The sequence below is a fragment of the Ictidomys tridecemlineatus genome, chromosome 6 (genome assembly GCF_052094955.1).
Source record: "Ictidomys tridecemlineatus isolate mIctTri1 chromosome 6, mIctTri1.hap1, whole genome shotgun sequence".
Taxonomy (NCBI): domain Eukaryota; kingdom Metazoa; phylum Chordata; class Mammalia; order Rodentia; family Sciuridae; genus Ictidomys; species Ictidomys tridecemlineatus.
In genome coordinates, this window is record NC_135482.1 from 44,571,854 (window position 1) to 44,595,012 (window position 23,159).

Here is a 23,159-nt window from a genome sequence, read left to right on the forward strand (position 1 = left end):
AATACCTAGCAGTTTTAGTCAGGGGTTTTTTGCCACTGTGACTAAAGGATCCAACTAGAACAATTTTAGGGAAGGAAAAGTTTACTTGAGGACCCGGGTTTCAGAGGTCTTAATCCAGAGAAGGCTGACTCCATTCCTCTGGGCTCAAGGTAAGGCAGTACATCAGGGTGGAAGAGTGTGGCGGAGGGAAGCAGCTCATATCATACTCAGAAGAGAGTCTTCACTCTCCAGATGGAAAATAGATACCCCAAAGCCATGCCCAATTCCCACCTCCTCCAGCCACACCCTACTACTTCAGTTACCACTCAGTTAATCCCTATCAGGGAGATGAATTCACTGACTGGGTTAATACTCTTATAACTCCATCATTTCTCCTCTGACCCTTCTTGCCTTGTCTCACATGTGAGCTTCTGGGAGACAACTCGCATCTAAACAATAAGAGTAGCATAATAGAAGTACTATATAAATAGTTGTCATACTATATTGTTTAGGGCATAATGACAATAAAAGTCTGTACATGTTAAGTAGAAGTGAAAAATTTTTTCCCTAAGATTTTTCCATATATGGTTGACCAGATTTGCAGATGAAGAAACTACAAATAGGAAGGCCACTGTATGTTGTCATCATTGAATGGTGACTGTGACAACAACCCCCATTGATCTTCCTGCATTTAGTCTTGTCCCCCTTCCCTGTCCCTCTTCTCCAAAGACACATGTGGGGACTTTATGTTTGTTTTGTTTTGTTTTTTTCTGGCCACTGAAGTTATCTTTGTCAATGTCAATGCAGCTTGCTGTCCTAATTTCATGATTCTTCTTTGGCTTCCAAAGTACCTCAGAATGAAGTCTGGATTTCTTAGTACAGTAGGTGGTCCTAGATGGGCAGGACTCCATCCATGTTGAGAACCCTTTCCTAGTTCAGTTTCCACAGCTCTAAGCATACAAACATCACAAGCCCCCACAGGTTCTCCTCCTTCAGTGCTGTTTGGTACATGACTTCTGCTATGGACCTTTCATTCTGCAAGATGGGTCTCTTGAATAGCAGAGCCTTTCCTTGTGCCCTCACAGACCTGGGCATGCCTTCCTTGTCTTGTGTTCTCCTTGAACAGAAACCCCTTGGCCTTCAAGTCTGTCTCTCTGAGGTAGGTTCCCTGAGAGCACGTGACCTTTCTTGTAGCTGTGTCTTAGAGCCAGCATTTAGTGCCTGGCGTTATAAAGGACACACAGTGAAAACCTGAACCAACAAATAGCCACATGGCATGCTAGGTTGTATCCAAAGTCAGAAAAACAGCCGAGCAGACAAGCAAGCAAATAAATAAATAATATAATTACTTCTCTCAATGACTTTATGTTCTTGAAGAGCAAGTAAGGTACAGAGAAACAGAATACAGCACTATGCCCATGCCATGGGAACTTTGAAGAGGACTCCACCTTGTGCTCTCCAGAGGCCAGAGAAGAGGGTTAACAGGAGATTGATTAATCTCCTCCCAAGCCCTACGTACATCTGAATCTGAAGTGTAATCAACTTTGTGTAATCAACCAACCCCGTTTCTCACAATTTAGGCCCCTCACAGCAGGACTAGCACACGATGCCTAGGATAATTCCTCTTTAAAATTTAAAAAAATGCCGTTGAGTGAATTAATTCTGTTTCATATAAACTTTTAGAGAACAATATAAATCCCCTCCCTGTTTCTTTATTCTAAGTTTAAATGCCATTCTGAAGGCTTTAGGAATAAAGCATTCTGTTAAGTCATCCACATTTGCTCACCAAGGGGAAATTACTATATAAAAACAACAAGTTGAAATTCAAATACTTAGGGTCCTCCAACACAGCCCAGCTCAGTGCAGATGAAGAGCCTACCTTAACCAGCTCTCACAGAGCTGTTAGTCCACTATAGGTCAGAAGGCCTATCCTGGACTTGAAGAATCAAAATGTGGTATTTTCTCATAAAATTATTAGAACCTAAAAATCCAGGAAATCTTTAATCTATAGGAGGTCAGCCGGTATGCTATCAGAAGCATGTCATCACGGAGAGATGGGTCCTCTGAACCTTTTGTTCAGGCACTCCTAGAAGAAGCCAGGCATCCATCCCCCTTTGACCTGAAGCCCAGGACAAACCAGTCAACCGTGAGCATGTGCCTAGGGAAGCTATTTACAGCGCTACAGAGAGAGCTTAGAGTGTTTGCAAACACATTTGTGGACAGTTGTTTAAAGCCGGCTATAGTATTCTCTGAGCTTCCCCACATCTTTATCCATCTTCTTATGGTTAATGTGTTATAACCGCTTATGTCTCAACCCATTTTTTCACATTTTAATCCCCCAAACACAGCTGGCTATGGTAACATGTTCATTAACAAAATAAAAAGAACCTTGGTCTTTTGACTTTTCACCCTTTACATTGATCACAGAATATCATGAATGATGTCGCAAAGCATCTATTTCCAAAATTTACATTAATAACATTCATGAAAGATGTTTTTGTTGTTGCTGCTGTTTCTTTATATGCTTTATTTTTTTAAAATTGGCAATGACACTTGGGAAACAAAATTACCAAATTGAGAATTACTTTTGTTTGTTCATCTGATTTTGTTTCCAGTCTAAATTTCTTAAAAAGACATTATTTCTTCTACATATTTTTATGTGACACCTAGAGCATTGTAGACTCTTAAGTGTTATTTTATTGTAAGACGTTCATAAAGATAAAACTAGACCTTCACTTGACTAATAGGTCAAATTCTGGGGAAATCAAATTAAACTCATTATTTAATCTCTATTTACAAATGTTTTTAGAAAATGAATATCTATTGAAACAATAAGCTCTGCATTAATATTGAAAAAAATTACTTAGGGATTTTGTTGTTATTCAACTGTAAATGATTCCAGTTTCACAGGTCTTATATTTCAAAGGAGGAAGTTAAGTTCTTTAAATAAAAGGCTAATATGCTGCCTGATACATTCATGGGATATTTACAAAGAGAAAAAAATACAACATGTAAATATGAACTATAATTCAAGAGTTGGGTGATTTTCCTTCTAACTTGGAGCATTAGCCAGCAGTTGAGTCTAAAGAATTATGAGCTTAGTCGTACAGCAGATATTCAATCAATGTTGACATGTATTGATCATTCAGACCAAGTGTTCACCTTGTGCCTAATGCAGTGGAAGTTTGGCATGCACCCAATAAAGCCATATTTTTGTCAGATACATCTCATTCATCTGCCTGAGTCAGTCAAATTAACCAGATAATTTATAACATTTCCACTTCATTCTTATTCTGTGTGCTTCATCTCTCCCAAAGGGATATATCCTAAAGTCTATATCTCTGTATCATCTTTTCTAGCATCTGGGATCAGAATTGGAAAGGAAAGGAAATGGGGGGGGATGGAAAGAAAATAAAGAGGAGGGGGAGGGAGAACAGAACAAACTTTTAACACATATAACAAATTATTGAACAGATAGAGAAAAGCTATTGAAAACTATCCAAATTTTAAATAATGAAACTCATCAGCTTTTTCACTGTAACCAAGTTAAAGGGCAAAACAATGTAGCTATGAAAAAAAAACATAAAGATGATAGAGGGCCATTAATTTGACCTGCTGTGGAATATGTGAATTACTGAACCCTCAACCTCCTGATAAAATATAAAAGGCATCAAGTTAACCCGATGCAAAGGTTCGACTGGAGATTTCTGTAAGTTATAATCTTTTGATTTGTGGGATCTTAACTACAAACTTTTCCATTTATTACCCTGCCCTTATCAAGTTTTTCAGATCTCTGAACAAATATAGTAGTGCTCAGCAGGAGTAGCATGACTCAGAAGGAAATCTATTTACCAAGAAAGTGCAGTGACTAAGCTCTAGTTCAAAACATGTGTCCTTCAAACGGGAGGTGGGGGATGGGAGGTTAGGGGATAATTCTTCCATCATCATTGCTTCAGTTAAAAAGGAAAACAAACTTTTTTTTGTGTGTGTGTGTGTGTACTGGGGATTGAACCCAGGGATACTGAATCACCGAGCCACATTCCCAGTTCTTTTTTGTATTTTCTTTAGACAGGGTCTCACTGAGTTATTTAGGACCTCCATAAATTGCTGAAGCTGGCTTTGAACTCACAATCCTCCTGCCCTAGCTTCCAGAGCCACTGGGATTATAGGTGTGCTTTACCACAACCCAGCATAAGATTTGTTTTAAGCTAAAAGGAACACACTGATATTCCAGAAGTTGTAGAACTACAGCAGGAAAAAAGAAAAACAAACCAAGCCAGGTTAGGAACACAACATCTTTTTCCACCCACCTAAACACCCCTTTTTATCCAAATTTCATATGAGTTTTAGCTCAGATCCTTATACTTAAATTTGACAAATTTATGCTGCCTATTTGAAGGCTTAACTAGTTTGCTTTTATAACACACAATGGATGCTATTTTGTTGCTTGCAAAAAAAATTCATTTCCATATTTATACTTGATTCCTACAGGAGTTTTCTTTTCTGTTATTTTTTTAGCTATGTTTGTAGAGACACTGGAATAAAACAAAACAAAATAAAACAAAAGGTTCTGGCTGATGTCAAAGGTAAAAGAAAAGAAAATCATCACTTGAACCTAAGAATTTTTTTTTCCAGCAGGATGCTCATTTACTAATCATGCCATCAACCAAGTATTTTCAGATTCTCCATTAATTTACCATTTACTTACTTTAAAAATATGCATCAAAATCATTTTTTCTATCTATGCATCTTTCTAGAAAGTATTAAAGATTTTATAGTGAGCACATCACTATTTTACAAGCAAAAAAAAAATGGAAACTTGACTACTTCAAGCAATGATTATGTCTCCCTCCAAATAATTTTTGTAATAACAATTGAACTCAAAGATCTTTTCTATTCTGCCTTGCTCATCTCTCCACCAAGATTTGATTGAGTTTCAGTTTGATAAAAAGTCTCATAAAGTCTTTCTCAGGGCAAATATTTTGCGAGTTTACAAATACTTGATGTATTTTTCTAGGTTTAAAGAACAATTGGAAATGATTTCAAAGTTCAGGCACCTAGAAGACAAGTTTCACTCAAGGCTCTCTGAGCCATTGCAGACAATATACAAGGGTACATACTGACCCTGGCTAAAGGAAAAAAAAAAGCTGCTTTCAACAAGATTGAATTTTAGATGAATGGAATCATTTGAAATGACTTAGACTTTGTTTTTCCTCATCACGAACCAGTTGGTTTCAAAATTGAAGTTTCTTTAACTATAAATCTGTAATGTCACTACATTATAAAACAATTTCGTTCAAGAGGATTTGATGTCAGTGTGCTATTTTCTTTAAAGAAAGGGAGACGTCAACTAAGAGACAGTCACATTTTATGCATGTTTCTTCTCCACTCTTCCACCCCCAAAGGATTGAGTAAAAGCAATAAAAATAAACCTATTTATTTTACCTTTCATTACCCAATAACTCTGAACTTTGTCTTTCCTGTTACTTTAAATAAAATATAATGCCCTAACAATTTATATGGTTGGGATGGTGCTTCTTGAGATTTCGACAAAGTAAACACCACTTGGTAGGGGGGGGGACTGATGTGATAAAGGGTGGAGCAATGATTCTGATAGTGTTGTTGTATTTATGAATGCATCATGCGCTTTTGTTTGCACCTGTTTAGCTTTTGTTTAAAAGTAAAAGCAGTGTTCCTGCGCTGCACGTAAGCCAGGGTAAACCAGGGAGTTGATGTGTGGGAGGGGACTTGAGAGTAAGGAAAGCTTCAGAAACAAGTTTCCTCAGCACGGAACAGAACTCTCTTACCTGTGAACCAGGTAGCTCCAACAGAGACCGTGAGGGACTTTTCCAAAGGCGAGGTCCTCCTATGCCCGGCTGGGCATGCCTGCTCCTGTTCCGGAGATTGCACGTCTTTTGATGTATCAGGATGGCTGACTGTTGTCTAGATCAGTTGGAGATGCAGCGCAGGCAGCGGGGGGTGTAGGTGTGTTCCACTACACTGAATGGAATAAAGCTAAAAATATTTTAGTGTTTAAATAAGAACGCCAGTTTCCTCAAGCTCTCATTTAACATCGGACTTTCTGTTTTGCTTTTAAAGAAAAATGTTTTACAAGGGCAGCATGAAGCGGACAGAATCTGGAGCAAAGAAGGATTTTATGCTGTTGTCATTTTTCTCAGCATCTTTATTATTATAGTAACGTGTTTGATGGTAAGTTGGCTTCTTCGTATACTTTTTCCTTTGCTGAGTCCACTACTTAATGTTATTGGATGCACTGCCATTCAAATGAAGGTTGAAAAGACTGGGCAAAGAAGCAAGACTGTAATCCTGTTATTTGGGAATATTGGGTGACACGCAGAGTGATTGCTAAAGGGAAGCCTGTGGAGGTGTGGATGCTGACCTGCTTAAGAACAGAGCTGTAATTGCACTGAAGTTTTTAGTAACTTGATCAACCCTGAGAATGAAGCTTTAGACCGTGATTTACTAAGGTCACTGAAACCCTCAAAGTCATTTAACTCTCATGGGCATACTTTGGGCTTACTTTATTCCTCCTTTTATATCATCTTTATGGAACTCAGGAAAAAATTTAAAAGAAGAAATGTGTCTTTGGGGCAAGCTTAACTCCCCAAGGCAGAGTTATTTCCTTACTTTTAAAGGCTCTTGAAAGCATTCTATGAAATACCAGGCATGCAAAAGAGGTGATTATAGCCTCACAGGCTAGATCACCTCTACCAACTAATATTTTAGGTGAATACATAAGTATAAAAGTATGCACTGCAATAGTTCTGTAAGTTACAATGTGTTCACTTTAAAAGCATATTAATAATTTTTAAAACTAGAACTTCAAATAAACCTAATGCACTAAATTATACAGTGCTATTTGGTATTGAATGAGTTAAGAGTTATCTTTCAAGTTCAAAATTTTTTTTTATTTCTTTAAAAATTTTGTGACATGACATAATACTGGAAGTTTATAGATGGGTTTTAATATCTTTTTTCCTATGTGCTATTGTTTTTAATTTTGCATATTTTTCAAAAATGCTTGTTTTATACTTTTTAAATGCCCCCAAAATAGACATTATTCTGCTTATTCTATCCACAATTAACAGCATTAGCAAGTGTTTTCTGGATTTTGCTTATTCGTGCTTCCCCTGCTGGGAAGGGGTTTATGGTAGAAAGATTGGGGTTTAGTCCAGAAAGAGAGAGGCTGAGTGGATCTAAATTTGAAGGATATTAAATAGGGTAAAGATGAGTCTGTTTCTTAGAACTCGAAATCCTGAAGTAAACCACTTGGTGGCACATGGCTACAATCTCAGCTACTAGAGAAGCTGAGGCAGAAAGATCACAATTCCCAAGTTCAAAGCCAGCTTCAGCAGTTAAGCAAGACCTTGCCTCAAAATAGGGGAAGGGAGATGTGCCCCTAGATTTCATCCCCAGTTAAAAAGAAAAAAGAAAAGAAAAACATCCTAAAACTTCCACTCAAAGGTATTTTTTAGAGATCAGGAATTAAGAAAGATTTCTAAAAGTTGCAACCCAATGAACAAAAGAATAAGCTAAGAATAACGTTAAAAATAGATCTTTATATCTTAAAGGTGGAGATTAAGAATAAAGAATTTTCATGAAAGAAAATGGAATGTTTTCCAGAAATTGTAGCAGAGACCTCTAAGTATTTCTTACTGTTTAAAAAGGTTTGATTCCTCGTTATGGTTAACTGCATTTTAAAATATGGGATTCTTCTTTCCTTAACATAGGGAATATCAAATGTTGTTCTCTATCTTGTCACAATTTCGTTGTTTTTCTGCTTTACAGGTGAAAAAGGATAGGAGGGGCAGGGGGTGAAGCTAAATGGTAGAGTACTTGCCTAGCATGTGCAAGACCAAGAAAGTAAGAAGGAAGGGAAGAAAGGAGGAGGGAGGGAGGGAGCGGAGGAATGGAGAATAGAAAGGGGTAGAAAGTGACAAAAATGGAGATTGACTGGGGGAATAAATGGTTAAGATTCAGAAGAGTGAAGGAAATGATAGGAGAAAGTTGAGAAGCAGATTTATATGCAGCCTTTGGGTACTAAAGGGCAGAGAGAAGCATCCCTGAACGTGCTATTAATATAAGATACATTTCAGATCTAGCAGTCATAACTTGGGATTGCCCGTGTTCCCAGCATAACTAGTCACATCCCTGCATTGGTTTTATATGGCCAAAGGACCTACCATAGCCACACCTTCAACCATCTGAGAACAGGGGCAACTCTTTTCCAGATATTTTCAAGCCACCAATGTAAAAATTAGAAATTTAGGTAAGTCTGCCTCAACGTTATTAGAACAAGTCAAGAAAGGAAGTTTGGGTGATTGCTATCAATTAGATTAGTGGGTAATTCATTCCATCAATCCATTCTGCCAGAGGATCACCACAGACCTGTTGTTAGCCCTATGGGGAAAGAGGAGAACAAGACGATAAGGACCCTATTCTCTGAAGCCTTTGTCTTTAGAAACACAGACAATAATTAATTATTTTCAAATAATCAAATAGTGAACACACTGTGTGACATCAACACACTGTGTGACAACATTCTGGGAAAGGCTAAGATCAGTGGTTGCCAGAGGTTGGGAGGCCAGAGATGGTTAGACAGTAGGTTTTAGAACAGTGAAACTCTTCTGTATTGTATAATGGTGAATGCATTACATTATGGATCCATCAAAACCTGTAGAAAGTTCTGGCACAAACAGTGAGCCCTAATCTACGCTGTGGACTTTAGTTAATAATGTCAATAGGGTTCATCACCTGGGATGAATGCCCCACACAAATGCAATATGTCCGTCACAGAAGAAACTGTTTAGAGAGGACAGAGGGGGGATATATGGGATGATGTACTTTGCCCTCAATTTTTCTATAAAGACAAAAAATGATCTAAAACATGAAGTCTGTTCATTCGTTTTTTTAGAGATCAAGTTGTCATAATTTCCACAAAGAAGATAACATAATAGTGAATGACAGAGCAGACCAACCTGAGACCTTTAAGACATGAAAATGTGAGGAAAGGACTTTCTAGGTACAGAGGATGGGATGGTGCTGAGGCAAAATAGACTTAGCCTGTCAGGCCTCAAGGGGAGGATGGAAATGCTGTTCCCAGCAGAGTCTTAGGTGAGTGACTAAAGGATCACAGCATCTGCCAATAGGGTGTGGTTGAAGCAGAGGGTGGAATGGAGTGCAGAAGCTGGAGTGTCCTTCTGGAGGTCACTGCAAGAGAGAGGTGAGGGTGGCCCAGAGTAGGGGGCAGTGATGAAGATGGAGAGAAATGGAAGGCTGAGACCTAGATGAAGGTAGAACTGATGCGACTACAGAGCCCTGATTCTCAGGGAGAGGTAAACCCTAAGGCTGACTCCTAGGTTTGGAGGCTTGGCTGCCTGGATGGTGGTGCTCCTGTATGCAGGAGAGGAACACGTTGAGGGGTGGGGAGTAAAAAGAGGGAAACATCTTTTATGTGCATACAGACAGTTCTCGAAAAACAACAACAACAAAACCAGAATGATTGACTTAAAATATTTTTCTTCAATTTTAATATGAAAGAGTCAATCTAAAAAGTAAACAGAGGAACCAACAGTACACAGAATGGAACTGATACTCAGAGAAGAATAGATACTACCTGATAGACAGGTTGAAGATAAAGCTACATTCAGATGATGCAGTTTTCCACAGGTGACTTGACAGTTCACATTTAGGGACAGGTGGAATGTGCTTCTCTGAAATAAGCTAATCATTATATGTGTACAAATGCTAAAGTCAATTAAAAAGACCAAAAAAAAAAAAAAAACAAGGTAACAAATGCTAAAGTCAGTTTTTTACTTGGATCTGTAAGTATTTACACTTAGTGTGTGTGTGTGTGTGTGTGTGTGTGTGTGTATTTCTTTTTCTTTTTTTTGACAGTGAGGATTGAAACTAGGGCCTCACACATGCTAGGCAACTGCTCTACCACTGAGCCATATCCTCAGCCCCACTTAGTCTGATTTTTATACTGAAGTACAATGTGTTATACTTCTGTGATCCTCAAACATATATATATTCCAATTCTGTTTTCCATACATTTGTTGATTCCATGACCAAGAAAAAATAGAACTCAAAATTTTCCTTCTGGCATTAATTACATTCATGAAAGATCAAATGCTGCTATTTGCATCCAGTCTTCCTACATACCATAGAAATGAAATTCATGTGGGCTTTATTATGAAATTATATAGGTAAATTGCTATAATGAAGGGTTGCATGTGCTATATAACAATAACATAAGACTTGGCAAAATTTTTGAAATGTGGCATGTTGTTTACTTTCCTTAAAATCCAAAAAAATAAAAAATAAAAAAGAACGTATGTTGCCAGGCATAAAATTAGACAGGCATGACATTTTCAAATGTGTGACTTATTTAGCACCTCTCAAATGTGAATGCAGAGTGGGTGGAGCGACAAATAGACAAATACAATTTTCCAAGAAAAAATGTGTGGGCAAGTTCCAATCCATTCAGTCTGCTTTAGATGGAGGAAATTTATTACTGAGAAGAATTAGTTCTTCAACTTGAACAAATAATAGAAAGAACACCATTTATCATCTAAATTAGACCTTCAAATGTACTTGGGAGTTTATTAAAAAGTTCAAAAGTATGAAATAAATATTCAATAGGTAGAAGTGTACAGACCAGATTGCATCTGGAAAGTGCTTTTAAAAATCATATATAAGACAGCTGTTTGGATCAGAAAAAGCACTGGCATGTTAGACCCACAGAAGAGCCTTCCATATGTAATATAAAGGGTTTCTCTAGTCATGATCTGGTAGCTGAGGTGCGAAATCCTACATCAGGGTGTAGCCTGAGCATTACACAAAAAAACTGGTGTCAAAGGTGGACATAAAGAATCACACTTGTCTAATCTGTTGTGTGTAAGCCCCAAGGATTAAGGGAGATAGAACTAGGTCTTAGTTGGAATGATTTCTTTTGGACCCATTTCCAAAGTAGGGATTAGTTTTCAATTTTTTTCTTTATTAAGAAGACAAAAACCCTTTCATTCATGATGGCACTAGTATTAGCAACAATGATAACAACCGGTTTCTTCTATGTATTGCTTGTTTACTGATCCTAAATTTGTTGCATGGTACGAAACACTTAATGTAATTTAGCTTCCTAGTCTTACTGATGAGAAAACCAAGATTCAGAAAAGATAAGTGACTTGACCAAACAAACAAAAATAGTGGTGTATATGTGAGTGGCAGGGTAGAGGGTGAGATTGGAACTCACATCCAAGTCTATCTGGATTGAAAGTCCTAGCTCTTTACCACAATGTCATGTGATCCCATAAAGGAATCAAATTGTGGTTTCTATTTTAGTCCTACACTCTGTGAATATCTATTTCTAACTACAAATGTACCCAGGAACAGATGAGAATGCTTGCACTTATCAGAGCCACTCCACCCAGGCAGAACAGATAACTGTGGGCCACACCACATCTGTGCACAGCCACACCTCTGTGTGTGTACTTAGTACCTTGTACTTGACGTAATTTTCACACATCTGTCTCCAGGAAGCCTGTGGGTTCCTAGATGACAGAGTCCTGTGCTACCTAGGTATCCACATTGTCTGTCTCAGAAATGTATAGATTCATATAATAATTGATTCGTGTTTATTAAATTAAGAGAAAAGAATGAATACTCTCTCAAAACCAGCTGTAAAATACAGTAAAGAACAAATGCTACACAATATTGGTCAGTGACATCGTTTAAAAATTAGAACGTGTTTTAATTCAAACAGAATGTTTTGTGTTACTTATTTCTGGGATTTTTTAAAAATGAAAATTATAAACTACAAAAGAGCTTCAAAGGATTCTTTCAGCTTCCTCCCATTTCTGTGTTCTTTAGGTTCTCATTGCTGCCATTATTTTTTCCTTTGCTATAGTTTATACAGCTCCTTTCTCATTCAATAATTTTCTCTTTCTCTCTCTCTCTCTCTCTCTCTCTCTCTCTCTCTCTCTCTCTCTCTCTCTCTGCTAATAATTGAAACCAGGTGTGCTCTATATTTTATTTTGAGACAAAGTCTCATTAAGTTGCTTAGGGCCTTGCTAAATTGCTCAGGCTGGCTTTGAACTAGCAATCCTCCTGCCTCAGCCTCCTGAACTGCTGGGATTATAGATGTGCACCAATTCTTTCCTTTTTCAATAGATCAGATGACTTTACTGCACCCTGATTCAAACACAAGCTCTAAAAGATGAAAGAAAAACCGTAACTTGCCATTGCTCTGATAAGCTTTCGGATTGAGTTTTAAAACAAAATGTTAAATTCGCATAGGAAAATTATGTGTATGGTATATTCCAGACCTCAATCTCTGCAGAGAAAAATTGCTGACTCACTTTTCCAGAGGCTTTGGGAAAGTGGTTGGAAAGAAGGTTGTGGGGATTGAGAAGGAACAGTAGACTAAAATGCTCACATACCTGGAAATCAGAAAATATGGATTCTAGACTTTATTTCCAGTCTTCCATGAATCATTCAACCAGTCTGGACTTAAATGTGTAATGGAGGTTATTCCAGATGATTTTTAAGTTCCTTTACACCAGGGTCTCTCAACAGCATCACTACTGACATTTTGGGCTGAGTATTCTGTTGGTGGATGCGTGGGTGGGAGTTTTTCCTATGCATTGTAGGGTATTTAGCTGCATCAACAGCCTATAATCATGGGATGCTAGTAACACCCTTCGGGTTCTGCCTCCCACCACAAATATGACCACCAAAAATGTCTCCAGACCTTGTCAAATGTCTCCTACAGGCCCAAATCCCTGACAGTTGTGAACCCTTGCCTTAGTGCTCAGTTCTAAGACAAAACTGCCCCATTGCCAAGTACTAGCCTCTTCCACTTTTTTCCAGACAGTCCAATCTTTCGAGTATGGTAAACAGTGCTTTTTTCCAATTAGAGATGTAAAAATAAGTTTGTATGCATACTGTAGAGACAGGCTGAAGGTTGATCTCTGACCCGAGATGAAATAGATTACTATTGTAAATATGTGACAAAGGTCCTTCATCAAACACATAAGCTCATAAGTAGCAAAGATGGACTTTAGACCTTGTTTTACACTAACAAGATCGTAAAAGTGACCTGTTAACAACTGAGAAACAACTAGTTTTCTCATTGTCATCATTGAAATAGGTTTCTCCAAAATCCAAGTATAAACAAAGCAAATGTCCTGATAAACACATTTCATTTATACATAGGGTCTTAGAATATACAATATGTGTATCATCTTCTACTAAATGCGTTTTAGTAAAGGTACAAATACATTTGTTTGTTTTTGTTTTTCATTTAGGATGATAAATCACTTGCAACTGAAAAAGCTCAATCCCATTTTAAGTTCTTTGCTTCATCTCAGTAGTTATGTATTTAGCTTAACACAATAAAATCACCACATATGCACCACCTGATTGGTGGTGTTCTAGCCTGGGTTTTGTTTCTGTAGACTGGTGGCCAAGTACACTGTGAGGTGGCTCATGGACACGGAAAAGAAGCACCAAATTAGAAAACTTAGGCACTATCTGCAGTATATTCAATTCTATAGCATAAAGAAAATAGTCTACTTATTTGATAGTAATTATAACGAAGGGAAGAAGGCCTATCAATATTATATATCTTTCTTTTTCTTACACAGTAATATTTGCCATGAGGAATTGCTGAAACAATTGCTTTCAAAATCTAAGATTTAGCTTGGCCCTACCAGAATCAATGAATAGCACTACACAAAAGTTTCCAAGTTATGAGAAAGTGAACACACACAAAAAAAATCAGTGAGGATTCTCATTAATTTCCTAGTAGTTCAATTATAATCTGTATTTTGCTGATTATATCTCACATTTGCATAGTTTTTTTATTTATTTCCTAAGAAAAAAAACTTCTTTTTTTTTAAAAAAAAAAGCATATTCTTAGAATTGATGGTTTTGAAATCCAGGGGTGATGATCAGACCTGCGGCACATGTAATTTCAAAGTCAACCTTTAAGGAAGGTGTGTGGGGAAGAAAAGCCAAAGAGCTGATGTAAGGGCTGGAACATGCAGAGGGCTGCAGGTCAGAGCCATGTCAGGGTGTCAGGGTCAGCAGGTCCACAGCCAGAGGTTGCCTTAGAACAAGCCCATTGCTTGGTTAGACCTCAGTTTCCTTCAGGTGTAATGAGTTGGAAGATCTAATGACCATTGTAATCCGGAATCCCTCTGCATCTCTAATTAAAAAGTCACTCAGCATACATTCACTCATTTTGCTTTTTTATTTTTTTTTATAAATACCTCTTTTTCCTCCCCAAATTTCTTTCTTGTTACTACAATTTGGGATACTGTACCTGAGACATAACTAGGTTTTCACTTTGTGTTTAAATAATTCCAAAATTCTGTTTTAAATTGCGGTTTCTAGTTCTTTAGTTTTTAAATTTGAGTCATCTTTCTCATAGGTAACAATACTTTTTTTTCCCAGTACTTGGAATTTAACCCAGGGTCATTCTACCTCCATGCTGCATCTCCAGCTCTTTTTATTTTATTTTATTTTTTTTATCTTGAAATAGGATCTCAATAAATTTCTCAGGCTGGCCAGCCCCTCAGCCTCCCAAATCACTGGTACTGCAGGAGTGCATCACCATGCTTGGCACTGAAAGAATATCTTTGAGTACATGTTTTTTTCAGAAAGAAACAAGGATAGTATATTTTTTGAGATTTTGCATTTTGAAGAATTCCTTCTGTTGACTTCATGTACATAAATCCCAACTGGTCTTGATGTAACATTCATGCATCCTTTGTAATATACATTGTTTTTCCTCAAATTATGAAAATTCCTCCATTTTCATCTCACACTCACTGTTCTTTCAAATGACATACATGATTTGGAAGAATCTTTTGACCTAGAAATTTTTTGCATTTCATATGCCTAAGTTCCCTAGGCAAAGAAGGCAATTGATTTTGTTCATAGTGGAATGCCCTATACCTTCACAATCCATGACACAAAGTGGGTGCTGAAAAACAGTTTTGAGCTGGGCATGGTGGCATATGCCAATAATTCCAGGGTCTCTGGAGGCTGAGATAGGAGGATTGCGAGTTCAAAGCCAGGCTCAGGAAAAGTGAGGTGCTAAACAATTCAGTGAGACTCTGTCTCTAAATAAAATATAGAATAGGGCTGTGGATATGGCTCAGTAGTCAAGTGTCCCTGAGTTCAAACCCCAGCACTCCCCCACCAAAAAAAAAAAAAAAAACCCAGTTTTGAATGACTTTCTTCTCCTTCATTTATTCTAGCTTATCATTTACAGTGATTCTTCTGACTTCCATGTCCAATCTTTTTTTTGTTTTTATCTTTCTCTCTTTGTTCTTTTTCTCTGCATCAACAGACAGTCTCCCAAAGTTGCCATATATATCACCAATGATGCTTTCTACACTGTCAATTCTGTTCTTTATTGTTTGCAAAGAAAACTTCTACCTTTGGATTTTTTTTTATTAATCTCAGTCTGATATCTTTTCATTGCATTTTATTTTATTCTGATATTTGTTGATGATCTTATTTTGTTAAACAGAATCTATTTTTCCAATTTTGTATTGAGAATACTGAGAAAATATTTTCTAAAATTGTCCTGAAATAAATTCTCAAAGGTATTTATTACTCCTCAATTTCATATTAATTCTTCCTTAATTTCCTTCATTCCGTAAGAAGGAAAAAAAATAAATATGTAGACTTTGAATTCCTCTAGCAAAAGATGACTAGAATTAGAAGTCACTTTGCAAAGAAAAGGGAAATCAGAACTCACCTCATGACTAGGTAAACATGACTGCGCAGTGCCAGGAGAGCCCTCTCCTAAAATAACGCTCGTTCAGCTACAGATTCGAGAAATTAAACAGGGGAGTTTGACCAGCTTAAGGCATTTTAAGAAGTGGATGTCATCCCTACTGCACACCTTCAGAAAAGTGCACAGAGTGAGTTATCCCCTCTTCATGTAAACTCGCTCATCAAATCACTTCCTGAGAACACACTTAAAGAACAGGAGGTCACTAGTTCCCGCAGGAGTTGGAAAGGAGCACTCAGCATAGAAAGCAGAAAAGCCCTATAAAAAGGGAAGTCGGGAGCAATTTGTATACGGGGTAAAGTTGGGAGTTCATAACCCACTTGAATCAAACTGTGAAAGATGATGTATTAAGAACTGTGTAATGTTTTGAACGACCAACAATGAAAAAAAAAAAAAAAAAAAGGGAAGTCGGGGAAAATGAGAGACAAACTTTGCTCCCCCTCACAGTTTGGCCTCTGGAGTGTCCCAGGACTCAGTCCCACTTACTAAGAGTTCGAAGCCAGTCATGCTACCAATTCTGAACTGACTCAGCCATTCCAGAAAGGGCTCCCAGAGTGAAGGAAAGCAACACTTGTGCTTTTTTCCATATACATTAAAAAACGAAGAGGGGAAAAGGGCAAGATAGAAAAATCCTGGTTGTCCAAATTATTTAACAGATGCCCTGAATTTAATTTTGCCAGGTATTATCAGGTACCCAAGTTGATATGACCATTAAGATATTTACCAAGATTAGAAATGTATGACTTATCGTATAACTTCTCTTTATTAATATTTTACAAGATTTCTTTCTTCCCTTCTATACTGGATGCACTTCTCTGTTTCTATAAATGTCATAGGCCCATGTTTCACGGTTATTCCTTTTAGAATCCTACCATTTTAGTCAATTTCCGTGCGATCAAAATTATGTCAGGCATTCTTAAAGAATTGGCCAAATTTGCTTTTGAATGTATCCTTGGGGAAAGGATTCATGCACCCAAATATTTGAGATGTACGTGCAGCATAACTAGAAATACCAAGTATATTCTTTTGAGAAAAAAATATCTTGGTACCACAAAACCAAGAAATTATTCTCGAAGGCTGGGCTTACTTTGCAATTAAACTTTTATTTCAATTTGTCTTCTAAGTCAGTGTGGAGAAAAATGTTGTTTTGGGTATGTGAAAATGTGACAAGAGCCCCTTTTTATCTCCTTTTGTAGATTTTATACAGATTAAAAGAAAGGTTTCAGCTTTCCTTGAGACAGGATAAAGAGAAACACCAGGAGATCCACCTGTCACCCATCGCGTTACAGCCAGCACAGTCGGAGGCAAAGACAGCCCACAGCATGGTCCAGCCCGAGCAGGCGCCAAAGGTGCCGAACGTTGTGGTGGACCCTCAAGGCCGATGCACTCCTGAGATCAAAGCTTCCACCTCCACCTCTGTCTGCCCTTCTCCTTTCAAAATGAAGCCCATAGGACTTCAGGAGAGGTAAGAGCTTTTATATGCAACTGTGTCATTTTTTTTCTTTTTAAAGAGTGTTCATCAACTAAAAAGAGTAGAACTAGAAATGATAGACAGAACCAGGTAGAATCATTCACCAGCAAATGGATACCAGAAGGAAGTCATGTTTCGGTCTCCCAAAGAGAGAGTTTGTTAGAGATAAGTGTGAGTGTTAAGCACATCTGATTCTGTCAAACTTGTGCAGACCCAAGGAAAGTCCATCTTCAAGTTCAAGGCAGATTCTCTCACAATTAATTGAACGATTATTGGGGGCTGCTAAACAAATATAGCCACCTTGCTAAATTGTCATCAGACTGTGATGTAAAGGGACTGGGAATAAATTTGGAGTGTTTCCTGCCAAAGCCCACATTGTTTAAAGTCATGTAGGAAAGTCTGTGCCACAAATGATTTTATTTAAAGTTTTCCCTCTGCTTCCTTTGACCACAACAAACATTAACTATGGCGGTCTATGACATTTTTGTTATTTTACCTGCCCTTGGGATGCACTTATTCATGTGATGTACTTTATACAGACTTCTATTTAAAGCAAGTCTAATATAAGAAAACTAGAATATGCAAAGTATTACATGAGGGACTACTGATTTCCTTTCCCCAAATACAAAGTAAAGCTTTTTCTGTGGTATTTCTTAAAGTAAGTTTTATTTTTACATAGAAAATATTCTATACATTGTATTCAACATTGTACACCCAGGTAGTGGGAGAAACTAAGACGTCCTTAAAGTACATTCTCCTTATTTTCCTATAGTTCCATTTTTTATCACTGCGCCTTTTGTTGCCTTAGCTTTTTAGATTATGTATATATTTTGATTATATTTCCAGTGATGCATCACAAGGCCTGATAAAAACAGTCATGGTTTACGTATGCATCCTTCAAAAAATTGCATTTGACAGTTTAAGAACTACAGAAGACAAAATCTGGCATTCAGTATTCCTTGAAATTATTATCAATGAACATGAATTATGTGGAAAAAAAAAGGGATTTGTGGCAATGACTTCTATAATCCCTTAAAGGCCAAGTACTTTGATGCCACATCAGAGGGAAAACAAAACAAGTTATTCTTCCTCCCTCTTCTCCCAAATACCTGGTAGTCCCCAGTGGAGCCAGGTGAGCCCCCATGTTTGACATTCTCTTCCTTGGACACCACTACATTGCTCTTGAGGATTCAGTGTGGAAAGGAAGAATAGAAGGACCTCTCCTTGAGGCTAACTGGAAGTCAGGAGAACTGGAGCAGCCCCGCTCTGCCCTGCCTGGGTTGGGTGGCCACATGTAAGGCGGCCGCTCATCTGGGCTTCACTTCCGTCTAAGTATGAGGAGATAAATGTGACTTCTTAGCCTCCTCCAGGTTCCCTTTCTCCTAGACATTTATGTCTGATTCCAAGAGAAACCTTGAGGGAGGCACAGATCTGAGAATGTGCTTCAGTGGTGAACCAAGGGCAGAGCACAACAGCTCTGCCCTGGTGCAGGCCGTTGAGAGGCGTGTTGTCTGCGGAAGATTTAAAGATCATAATAAACTAAAAGTCAAACCAATTTTAATTATCAGCATGCACCATCAATTCTAAGCAAGATCAATATAAAAGCATTTTGAAGAGTAGCTATTCCCAGCATCCTGTAGATCACTCCTGGGATTGTTTGAATTCCCAGGGACATAAGGCTAAATAACCACGTGTTCATTTAATTGATGGGAATGTTTGAGATGGGAGAGCACAGGGGTGGGCATCTTGTTCATCTTTGTGATCTGTGAGGAGACTCTAGCAGAGCATGTACCTACCTAATCAGTGTCAGATGGCTTCCCCGTTTCAGTCTACAGCTGTCCCCAAGTCCGTCCTACCTGACCCTTTCCTTCCCACTCAGAGCAGGAGAAATGTGTTCTCTTCACGGGACTCCAGGTCATTGCCTCCCAACCCAGTAACTTACTTCATCAACCCTTCTCTGTTTTCATCTCCACCTTTTTTTCCAGTGCTACCTGCTCATCCTAGAAACAAGTTCTCTTTTGTATCAAAGAAAAACCTCCTTTAATTCATTCTTCCTATGATTCTGTATTTCCTTCCCTTCTTAAATAAGCATCTTAAAAGAACAGAGTCTACTTGCTGCCCATTGGTTAAGAACCTTCCATCCTCTCTCTTTCATGCATTTATACTGGGTTGACTATCAGTGGTCTGACTACCTGACCCAAAGCATGGGCTTCACTTCTCCTCCCATCCAGTGCTGACTACTTACTTCCCTTTTTAATGTCTCTCCTGTTTGGTGTCTGAGATAACATTTTCCTGGCTCTTGAGTGACGGTCTTTAGTCTTCCACACTGACACCTTTTACCTGCTCACTTGAGCATGTCATCCTGAGCCCATTTTCCTATCTCCTGTGTAGTCTAACCACAGTTGTATCTTCTCACAGTACCGTATACACAGATCATTTCTATGGAAGAACCTCAACCCAAGTCCACCCCTCTACTGAGATCCAGATGCACTTTCCAGTTCTGAACTGAACATCGAGATCTTGCTAAAACACAACCAATTCAAAACATGCAGAAACAGAACTCAAAACCTTCTTCATCAAAACATTTTTCTTCTTTTTAATTTCTGGATCCTGGTAGCACCCTCAACCCTTCCCACCTTTTCTCTCCCTCTCTCAATAGAGCCAAACATTGGAAGACCTGGTACTTCTCCTGCAGTGCTCCTGTTGGCCCAGCCCAACACACTGAGCACTCAGGTCTGCCATTTCTCTGGATCAGTCTCCTACTGGTTCTCCTGCCTCAAATTCTGTCCTTGTCCACTTCACTCTTTGGACATCTCAGGCAGAGTCTTTCCAAATTAGATTCAGATATTAGACTCTTTTTAAAATTTCTCAGTGTTTCCAAATTGCCTTCTGGAAGAAACAGATAATCCTATCTATAAGAAATATAAGACTCTTTCTGACCTCCCTCCTCCCATATGTGTCCTGCCACTTGGCCATTTTTCTAGGCACCATGTCATGCTCTAAAGCCTAGGAAGTAGCACTTGATTCGAACTTTCTCTCTCTCTCTCTCTCTCTCTCTCTCTCTCTCTCTCTCTCTCTCTCTCTCTCTCTCTCCCTCTCTCTCTCCCCCTCTCTCTCTCTCTCCTGCTATTTGCCCTTGGGGAAAAAAAAACACCACCGTAGCAAGTATGAATCTGGATCTACAGATCAAGGAGGCAAGACTGTAGTTTTATTTTACTGAAATTAAAACTAAACTTTTGTCATTGGGCTCATTCCACCTTAAAGGGCAGAAACTTAATCTGAGCCCTTTCTTAATTCACTCACCCCTGGCCTCTATTGCCCTGGGATTGTATCTGACTATTCAGGGAACTTTCTCAATTCGAAGAATAAGGATCCTATCTCCCTTGATATTATCTCTTCTGTCACTTTGCCAAATTGTCCATTATGCCTTCAGTCCTCAGAAGTCCACTCAGGACTTATCTCACTACTCCAGCTCCAATGGAGAACCAGAAAACTCTGTGCATGTATAAGACTCCATACCCCCTGAAACACCTTCCAGCCACTTTTCCCCATGCCTCTACCAAGGATCAGGGTCCTTCTGCTGGGTCCCTCCCTTTCCCTATGGCAAAACTGAACCAGGGGTGACTTTGGGACCTGTATCCTCAGGGCAGCCTCTAGACATTTGTGCCTCCCTGGATCCATGGACTTTCCCTTGGGCTATCTGGACAGGAAGCCCTGCTCTTGTTTATTTCACAGGCCACCTCATCTGACAGCCACACCTGGAAACAGATCCTCCCACTCAGGGCCTGATCACTAGGACTCAAAGTCCAAGACAGGACTCAAATTTCTCTGCCCTCTGCTTTCAATTCCCTTCCCAAAGGCCATAAAACACCAGGCAGCCTGGCAGCCTGCAGACAGGGAAAGTCCAAAGGTGAAGGAGGGACGGAAATGGGAGAGGAAAGTTCAAACATCACTTCCCCCTGGAAGCTTCTCAGGTGCCCTCCTCCCTCCCTGCTCCTCCAGCCCACTCTCCCTTCAGCCCAGCACTGACTCAGTGACTCCTCTTCCCCCCTCTTCGCTTTAGTCCCATAACACAGTGTGAGTACAGTATTTAATGCACATCTTGGGTGTATTTTAAATTTGGGGTTATTGATCTGTCTTAGCCAGTAGACTCTGAACTTTTTGAGAAAACACATATGATTTAACAGTCTTTTTATCTCTCACATGTAGAACATAATTACTGGATAGCAGGAGCTCTTGGAAATGAGTGAATGAGTGATTCTCAGGAGTAATTCTCAGGTCAACTCTCAGGTCAGCTCTAGAGAAACACTTTTCTTATTCCACCATCCCTTCTTCTGCTCTCCTCACTCTTTTTGTTTCTTTTCCTGTAATTCCCTGCCAATATAGTGGAGTGAAGAATTTTAAGAGAGGTAAAATATGAAGGATATACAGTGTGCCATGCTGCCGGAAAACTTTGTTAACAGTTTTAAACCTTCAGAAATTTATGTTTATGTACTCTAATGGTCCCTTTTAAATAGCCTCATGCTTTACTTTCCATTTCTTGATCCAGGAGTGAAGTAATAATCTTCTGTTTATTGCATAAAAGTATGGCAATGAAGCCGTGAGATCATAAAGACTTCATTATGAATCAATTGACCCAGAAGTCTCTCGGGTCATGATATATAAATCTCTCTGTCTCTGATGGAGAGAATCTATTACCTTGGTATTATGAATAATAAAGTAAATTTTAAAATAAAATATAAGTAAAAAGCTAACATACAGGTTAAGACATACGTATAACTGAATAGGAAAGATATCCCTTGAAAGTTAAGAAGATAAAAGAACTTTATAGTGAGGAACACTCTTCCTTTTTTTCCCTATTCACCAAATCTTAATTGATTCTTGAGCTTCCAACTTTCTTATTATTGATTCTCTCTGTAATCATCACCCTGGACCCAAGTACTCATTACTTCATGGTTGAATTGTTGTGTCTTCTGATTATAAAAATATTAAAGCTAACAGGTGTTATATAGTTCACATATATTATTTTATTTCATCCTTTTCCCTCTGGCTAGCTGTACACTCCTGAGGTTTATCTTGCTACAACAACACTTGTGTTATCCTGTTTGCTGTGCAAAACTCCTCAGTAGCTCCTCTGTGTCTATAGGATGAGGCACAGGCTACCCTGCTGTGCCTGAGAGCTCCTATACTGCCTGGCCCTGATGATTTCCCCAAAACTTTTTGTCACTACAACCCAAATTAAACCTTCTGTCCCATCCAGTCTGTCCCCATGCTCCTGGGTGCCTTGGGTTCCTGCTGAACAGACATTTGTATCTTTTTTTTTTTTTTTTTTTTGGTCCCTCTTTTTCCCTCCATCTATCTCCAGAGCCCAACATAAAACTTGCCTCCTCCACTGGCCATGTCGCTTCTCCATGCCCACAGGGGTTTGTAATACCTCTGGATTCATATATGCTACCTCTTGGCAGTGATTTTAAGAAAAGAAGCATTCACAAAAGGACCCAAACTGGTTCTTGAGTGGTTTGTCCTGTCCCTTAACCAGATCATAAGACTCTGAAAGACAAGTACTGTGGCTCAAGAAATCCTTGCACTTCCTACCTCCCAGGGTTCCTGCAACCCTGTTGCATGGTAAACACTCGAGAGGCATGGTGAAGCTAATTAGTTTTCCTTTGCATCTGGGGATCTCATATATTTTTAAAGATCCTTCCAGAAGAACAAATAGCCTAATGATAAACTACAGAGCTGAGTCTCTGACATTTATTAAATAAGTGACTCGACAGATTAAGTCCTCTGTGGCATAGTTTTCCCAATCTACAAAAGAATATCTGTTCTACCTGACTTCAAAGGATACTGTGAAAGTAACAACCAACATAAATGCCCTGG

At 38.7% G+C, this 23,159-nt stretch overlaps 1 protein-coding gene across 3 annotated transcripts in view; it reads left to right on the forward strand.

Annotated features, from left to right (window-relative positions):
- Window positions 1-23,159, forward strand: part of Ptprr (protein tyrosine phosphatase receptor type R) — a 253,577-nt gene that overhangs the window by 146,409 nt on the left and 84,009 nt on the right. For 2 of the 3 annotated variants that reach the window (XM_078053134.1, XM_078053133.1), the window contains exons 5-6: window positions 6,079-6,189; window positions 17,005-17,273. In XM_078053134.1, the coding sequence (XP_077909260.1) occupies window positions 6,079-6,189; window positions 17,005-17,273 (380 nt within the window). Of the gene's footprint in view, window positions 1-5,793; window positions 5,965-6,078; window positions 6,190-17,004; window positions 17,274-23,159 lie in introns of those variants that run through there. The other variant, XM_078053135.1, reaches the window with a different exon arrangement.